This window comes from Erinaceus europaeus, chromosome 23 (genome assembly GCF_950295315.1).
Source record: "Erinaceus europaeus chromosome 23, mEriEur2.1, whole genome shotgun sequence".
In the NCBI taxonomy this organism is placed as follows: Eukaryota; Metazoa; Chordata; class Mammalia; order Eulipotyphla; family Erinaceidae; genus Erinaceus; species Erinaceus europaeus.
In genome coordinates, this window is record NC_080184.1 from 6,157,791 (window position 1) to 6,165,921 (window position 8,131).

Consider the following 8,131-nt stretch of genomic DNA (forward strand, 5'->3'; position numbering starts at 1 on the left):
GAGCATTTTTTCATGTGTTTCTCAGCCCTTTGGATCTCTTCTGTGGTGAATATTCTGTCCATGTCCTCCCCCCATTTTTGGATGGGGTTATTTGTTGTCTTGTTGTTGAGTCTGGCAAGCTCTTTATATATGTTGGTTATTAAACTCTTGTCTGATGTATGGCATGTAAAGATCTTCTCCCATTCTATGAGGGGTCTCTTGGTTTGCGTTTCTTTTGCTGTGAAGAATCTTTTTAATTTGATGTAGTCCCATAGGTTTGTACTTGCCTTAGTCTTCTTTGTAATTGGATTCGTTTCATTGAAGATGTCTTTAAAATTTAAAATTTATGCGGAAAAGAGTTCTGCCAATATTTTCTTTTTCTTTTTTCTTTTCTTTTTTTTTTTTTTTTTGCTGTTATTGTTGTCTGCCAATATTTTCTTCTAAGTATCTGATAGTTTGTGGTCTAACATCCAAGTCCTTGATCCACTTGGAATTTGCTTTTGTATTGGGTGAAATACAGTGATCCAGTTTCATTCTTCTGCATGTTTCATCCCATTGTTTCCAACACCATTTGTTGAAGAGACTCTGCTTTCCCCATTTAATAGTCTGGGCCCCTTTAGATGTCCATAGGTGTGGGGGCTCAAAATCTAAGATTTTAACCACATGCATTACAGTGCTCAGAAACACAGGTTCAAGCTCCTCGTCCCCACCTGCAGGGGGAAAGTTTCACGAGCACTCAAGTAGGTTTGCAGGTGCCTCTCTACCTCTCCATTTCCCCCCTCCCCTATCAGTTTCTTTCTGTCTCTATCCAATCATAAGTAAATTAATATATTTTAATCATTCCTTTACTTTTTAATTTATTTGATAGGAACAGAGGGAAATGGAGAGGAGAGAGGGAGAGAGACAGAGAGATGCCTGCAGCCCTGCTTCATGCATGAAGCTTCTACTCTGCAGGTGGGAACTAGAGTCATGAACTCAGATCCTCGCTCACTTCAATGAGTGTGTTTAACTATGTGTGCCACCACCTGGCCCCTAAATACACATTTTTTTATTTGGCATGCTTCAACAAGGGCAACAAAAGGGAAAATAAATATTTAAAAATATTTTTTTAAAAGTATTTATTTATTTATTTATTCTTTTTGTTGCCCTTGTTTTTTTTTTTTTTTTTTTGATTGTTGTAGTTATTACTGATGTCATTGTTGTTGGGTAGGACAGAGAGAAATGGAGAGAGGAGGGGAAGACAGAGAGGGGGAGAGAAAGACAGACACCTGCAGACCCGCTTCACCGCCTGTGAAGGGACCTGCCTGCAGGTGGGGAGCCGGGGGCTCAAACCGGGATCCTTCCTCTGGTCCTTGTGCTTAGCGCCACCTGAGCTTAACCCGCTGCGCTACCGCCCGACTCCCTAAAAAATATTTTTTAAATGTTGGCATCCTGTTTCTTTCTAGTGCCATAGAAGCACATGAATCAAAGGAATACTACAGGAGTCCTAGAATTCCTCCTCCTGGGTTTGTCAGAGGACCCAGAGCTGCAGCCCCTCCTCTTTGGGCTCTTCCTCTCCATGTACCTGCTTACTGTGTGGGGGAACCTGCTCCTCATCCTGGCCGTCAGCTCAGACTCCCACCTCCACACCCCCATGTATTTCTTCCTCTCCAACCTGTCCTTGATGGACATCTGCTTCACCTCCACCACCATCCCCAAGATGCTGCGCAACATTTGGACACAGAACCAAGCCATCACCTATGCGGGCTGCATCACACAGGTGTACTTTTTCCTGTTCTTTGTTGTGACGGACAACTTCCTGCTGACCGTGATGGCCTATGACCGCTATGTGGCCATCTGTCACCCCCTGCGTTACACGGTCATCATGAACCCCCGGCTCTGTGGGCTGCTGGTTCTGCTGTGCTGTACTGTGAGTGTACTATACTCTTTGCTACAGACCTTAATGGTATTGCAGTTGTCCTTCTGTGCAAAGGTGACAATCCCTCACTTCTTCTGTGAACTCAAACAGATAGTCCAGCAGTCCTGCTCTGACATTTCTCTCAATGACTTGGTGACATACATTGTATCTGCACTGCTGGGTTTTGGTTCTTTATCTGGGATCCTTTACTCTTACTCTAAGATCGTCTCCTCCATATTGAAAATTGCCTCAGCACAGGGGAAGTACAAAGCCTTTTCCACCTGTGCTTCTCACCTCTCAGTTGTCTTTTTATTTTATTGTTCAGCCTTTGGAGTCTACCTGAGCTCTTCTGGAACCCTCAGCTCCCACTCAAGTGCAGTTGCCTCGGTGCTGTACACTGTGGTCACCCCCATGCTGAACCCTTTCATCTACAGCCTCAGGAACAAAGACATCAAGGGGGCTCTAGAAATAGTCTTTAGAAAGCAAAGCATAAAATGGTTTGATGGTTGAATGAATGTCTACAATAAGCAGTCGAATGACTTGATTCTCATATTGCAATGTCTTAGTTCTACTGTCAGAGGAGAATGTCTCATCTGAGTTGGGGAGACAGCATCATGGTTCTGCATAAGACCCTCCTGCCTGAGGCTCTGAGGCCCCAGGTTCAGTCCCCAGCACCATAAACCAGAGCTGAGCAAGGACAAATACTGCAAATTGAGCCACAGTGATCAATGGAGTCATGAAAATATCATGATTTCTTTTTCTCCCAGGAGTCTCATTAATAAGTGATTCTTTTGACTCTGTTATCCTTGAGAGACTTGGTTCTCTGGAGGTCAGAGAGGGAGAAAAAACACACAGGTGTGACCACTTCAGCTGTTGGGAGTCATCTTTGTTCCTCTTCCCTCATTCAACTCCTCATTTCCAGAAGGCTCTTTTTTTCTGTTGCCCTTTCTTCTTTTCTCCTGTCATTTTTCATCTTTCTTTCTCTTCCTTCCTTCCTTTCTTTTCTTTTTTTTTTAAATGAAATAACTTCTGTGATCAGTTTTATTTTAATCTATTTGTGCTTTGTCAACATTTGTTTTTTTCCCATTGTTGTTGTTATTATTATTACTATACTGTTATTATTGTTGCTGCTGTTGTTATTGTTGTTGCTGGATAGAACAGAGAGGGGAAAACAGTGGGAGAAAGACAGACACCTGAAGACCTGCTTCGCCAATTGTGAAGCGACCCCCTGCAGGTGGGGAGCCAGAGGCTGGAACTGGATCCTTGTGCCTGTCCTTGCTCTTTGCATCAAACACCTCATCACAGACCCCTGCAAGCGTCAACCCGGCTTTGACCTAGCACGTTATGATCGGGCCCTCCTCAATCGCTATCGAACAGGCCATGGCCGGTGCGCTGCTATGTTCCATCGCTGGGGAGCCAGAGACGACCCGAACTGCCCCTGCAGCTCCAGACAGACTATGACTCACATAGTCAACGACTGCCACCTCTCCAAATTCAAAGGAGGTCTCGAAACTTTACATCAGGCTCAACCTGACGCTGTTGACTGGCTACGGAAGAAGGGCAAACGCTAAAAGAAGAAGCTCTTTGCACTATGTGCGCTTAATCTGGTGTGCTACTACCTCCCCTTCTTCTCTCTCTCTCTACCATTTTACTGCTAAGTTCTGGCTTATGATGGTACCAGAGATTGAACCTGAGACTTTTGGTGCCTCAGGTATGAAAATCTTTTTGCATAAGCACTATACTATCTCCTCACCCCCTCTTTATCCCTTCATTATTTTTTGATTGTCATATATTTATTGGATAGGGAGTGTGATAAATTGAGAGATAGAGGAAGATATTTCTTTTTTAATTTTTATTTATTCCCTTTTGTTTTATTTTTGTAGTTATTATTGTTGTCATTGTTGTTGGATAGGACAGATAGAAATGGAGAGAGGAGGGGGAAGACAGAAATGGGGAGAGAAAGACACCTGCAGACCTGCTTCACCACTTGTGAAGCAACTCCCCTGCAGGTGGGGAGCTAGGGCTCGAACTGGGATCCTTACGCCAGTCCTTGTGCTTTGTGCCACCTGTGCTTAATCTGCTGCACTGCAGCCCGACTCCCGAGGAAGATATTTCTAACAGTAAACAATTACACCTCCCCACCCCCCTAAAAAAGACATCAAATTAACAAGGTAATATGAAACCTTCTGGAGTGATAAAATAAAAAGTACTGAGCCCAAAGCTAGTAGAATAATAGAAACAAGAATTAGAGCATCAACAAATCAAATAAGGAATAGAAAAATAAAGAAAGGGGGATAGATGGTGGCACACCTGGCTAAGCACACATAAATAGTACCAAGCACAGAACTCTCTCAATGATCCCCACTCCCCACTAGCAGGGAGTTTGCTTCACAAGCGATGAAGCTGGTCTGCAGGTGTCTATCTTTCTCTCCACCTCTCTGTCTTCCCCTCTTTTCTCCATTTCTCTCTGTCTTATTGTGAGAAGCAGCCTAGTTGGTTGTAGCCTTTTCACTGATGTTTATCAATCCAGTCTGACTACAGACACCTGACCCTTACAAGTCTGTGTGACTACAACCATGCTTTGTTTTTCTTCAACATTAGCTTAGATTTCCTGGCCCCCTCCTCACTCTTCCTTTCCCATTATAGCCAAATTATAAACTTAGACCCCCAGCCAACTCCTCATATCCATTCCCATCCCCTTTTCCTGAACATGATGAGATTGTGAGCCAATTCCCTCTCACCAAATGGGAAAAGGACAGGTGGTTCTCATGTCCTAGTAATGTATAAAAGGCTCTGAAGATTGCTCTTGGTGTGCTTGCTGGCTTACACCTATATATACATACATATATACATACATACATACATACATGTGTGTGTGTGTGTGTGTGTGTAAAACTTTAGCCTTGCTTATGACTCTCAGTCCTTGTTTTAAGGTGTAAACAGTGAATTTTCCCACTGTTTCCCACAATTGGGGGCTCGTCCGAGATTCCCTTTTTGAGGCACTCTGGTGATCGGGGTTCCATCTCTTCTGGCGAGGAAGCACCCCACTGCCTCTTATAGCAACCTCAAAGGATTGGGGGAGCCACTGTAAGTTCATGAGTTGTCAGATCTGGCAAGAGGGTCATCAGCAATGTGAAGAACATGCCCAGGTAAGCACACCCACAGACACCAGGTAACCTGTGCACAGACGGGGTGAGTAACTTGCAGGGGCAACTGAAACCCTCGGTGGTCAGGAACATTTCAGAGGCTGTCTGATGTGTGTATGAGACTTGAAGTGAGTGCTGAGTCCAAAACCTTGGATCTGAGAGGAACCCCAGTGAAGAACAAAGCAAGAAGCTTGTGAGTGATAGAATAGGCCCATAATTGGGCAAGGCCATACACAATAGAAAAGTCAGGAAGCTGAAATGGGAAATCATTACAGTAAATTAAGTCCTTCTAGAGAAAAATATATGGATATAGAACCTTTCAAATTAGAGCTTATACAAGCTGAAAGTCCCGTAGGATGCATGTTAATGAATTGGAAAGAAATAGAAACAATCGGAAGTCAGGCAGTATCCCAGTGGATTAAGTGCACTTGGTGTGAAGCACAAGGACTGGCAAAAGGATTCCGGTTCGAACCCCGGCTCCCCACCTGCAGGGGAGTCACTTCACAGGCAGTGAAGCAGGTCTGCAGGTGTCTCTGTTTCTCTCCCCCTCTCTGTCTTCCCCTCTTCTCTCCATTTCTCTCTGTCCTATCCAACAATGATGACATCAATAACAACAACAATAATAACTACAACAACAATCAAAAACAACAAGGGCAACAAAAGGGAAAATAAAAAAAAATTAAAAAAAGAAAAAGAAAAAGAAACAACCAGATAAAAAGAAAAAGACTGAGGGAATCGGGCAGCAGGTTAAGTGCGAAAACCGGCGGAAGGATCCCAGTTTGAGCCCCAGCTCCCCACCTGTAGGGGAGTCGCTTCACAGGCGGTGAAGCAGGTCTGCAGGTGTCTGTCTTTCTCTCCCCCTCTCTGTCTTCCCCTCCTCTCTCCATTTCTCTCTGTCCTATCCAAAAATAAAGACAGACAACAGTAATAACTACAACAATAAAACAAGGGCAACAAAAAGAGAATAAATAAATAAATAAGAAAAATATTATGATCAAGTATTGTACCATCGTGTGGCCACAAGAGCCAATTCTGAGACCCTCAGTTTATTGGCCGAAGTTTGGGGCACAAGAGGACTGGATTTTCCAGCTCCTCATTCAATATGTTAAAGAAAAATCTTCAGCCCTACAAAAAGAGATTGAATATGCACGCTACTGGGAAAAAAACTAACTATTCTTTACCCTGTAAAGGTCCTGCCCCTAAAAAAAAAAAGAGCCAAAATTTCTAACACCACCATGGGACTGTCTCCAGAATATCCCACCACCATATAACCCACAGCAACCAGCCCCATCTCAAGTTCCCTCCCCAGCACTTCTCCAGGAAGACTTGCCTCTGCCTCTTCTTCCTGATGAGGTCCCCCCCCCCGCCAAGAAGAATTCTTATTCCTTAGACCTAACCCAGATCAAGCTAGAGATCATATAACTAGCTGACTATAAAAAGAATACAGATCCAAAAGGATGACAGAGGACCTAGTGGGGGTTGTATTATTATATGGGAAACTGGGAAATGTTATGCATGTACAAACTATTGTATTTACTGTTGAATGTAAAACATTAATTCCCCAATAAAGAAATAATAAAAAAATAATTGACATGGGAGTCAGGCGGTAGCACAGTGGGTTAAACGCTGGTGGCGCTAAGAGCAAGGACTGACTAAGGATCCTGGTCCCCTGGCTCCCCACCTGCAGGGGAGTCACTTCACAGACAGTGAAGCAGGTCTGCAAGTGTCTATGTTTCTCTTCCCCTCTCTGTCTTCCTCTCTTCTCTCCATTTCTCTCTGTCCTATCCATCAATAACAACAACAATAATAAAAAACAACAAGGGCAACAAAAAGGAAAATAAATAAATATAAAAAAATTTTAAAAAAAAGAATTGACACAGTGCTTAAAGGTCCTTTATAATTTCCCCTTTACAAATTGACCAGGGGAGAATAGATTGTTTCCACTGAGAGAAGTTTCGGGGGGGGGGATTGTCTTTGTTAACACTCCCCTAACTAGTTCTGAAGTTAAGGGATTTAAACATGACCTCCGACCATTTATTGAAGACCCTCAAGGGGTAGCCGAACAAGGAGTTTAATTTTTAAGACCTCAGATTTATACCTGGTCAGAGCTGATGTCCATACTCTCTATTCTTCTCATGGGAGACGAAAGGCAGATGATCAGGAGAGCAGCCATGGCAGCATGGGAGAAGGAACATTCTGCAGGGGTGGGAGTTCCTTCCATTGACCAAAAATTCCCAAACCAAGACCCCCCATTGGGATAAGAATAACGAGGAAGGTCGGAAACACATGACTGACCTACACAGCACCCTGATTATCAAAGGAATTAAGGACTCAGTTCCCAGGTCTCAGAATACCACCAAAGCCTTTGATGTCCAAGAAAGGGAAAATGAGAGTCCTGCTGATTTCATAAATAGCCTAAAAAAAGAGAAAATATTCTGAGCCAGAGGATATTTTAGGACAGGGAATGTTAAAATTACACTTTGTCACTAATAGTTGGCCAGATATCTGTTAAAAAAAAAAAAAAACTTCAAAAGAGGGAGTCGGGCGGTAGCACAGTGGGTTAAGCACAGGTGGTGCAAAGCGCCAAGGACCAGAGTAAGGATCCCAGTTCGGGCCCCCAGCTCCCCACCTGCAGGGGAGTCGCTTCACAGGCGGTGAAGCAGGTCTGCAGGTGTCTATCTTTCTCTCCCCCTCTCTGTCTTCTCCTCCTCTCTCCATTTCTCTCTGTCCTATCCAACAATGATGACATCAATAACTACAACAATAAAACAACAAGGGCAACAAAAATGGAATAAATGAATATTAAAAAAAAACTTCAAAAGATAGAAAATTGGAAAGATAAGCTGTTAAACGAACTCTTAATAGAAGCTCAGAAAGTATATGTTAGGTGAGATGAAGAAAAGTAGAAACAGAAGGCCAAAATTATGTACTCAGTCTTTAATTTACCTCCATCCTCACTAGCCTCTGAGAAGCAATCAGGGCCTAGGAATGAGTCAAGAGCCAAAAAAAAGACAGGAAGGCAAGAAGAGAATAAGTACTAACCCTCGGGGGGAAAGATAAGTTTTTTAAGTGTGGAAATGTTGGTCATTTCAAAAAACAGTGCCCTGAG

At 43.3% G+C, this 8,131-nt stretch overlaps 1 protein-coding gene across 1 annotated transcript; it reads left to right on the top strand.

Moving 5' to 3' along the window:
- The first annotated feature begins 1,438 nt into the window (after positions 1-1,438).
- LOC103123678 (olfactory receptor 7A10-like) lies at positions 1,439-2,386 on the top strand. The gene has a single exon (XM_007534338.1). It carries the CDS (start codon positions 1,439-1,441, stop codon positions 2,384-2,386), a length of 948 nt encoding a protein of 315 aa, XP_007534400.1.
- Positions 2,387-8,131: the final 5,745 nt, after the last annotated feature.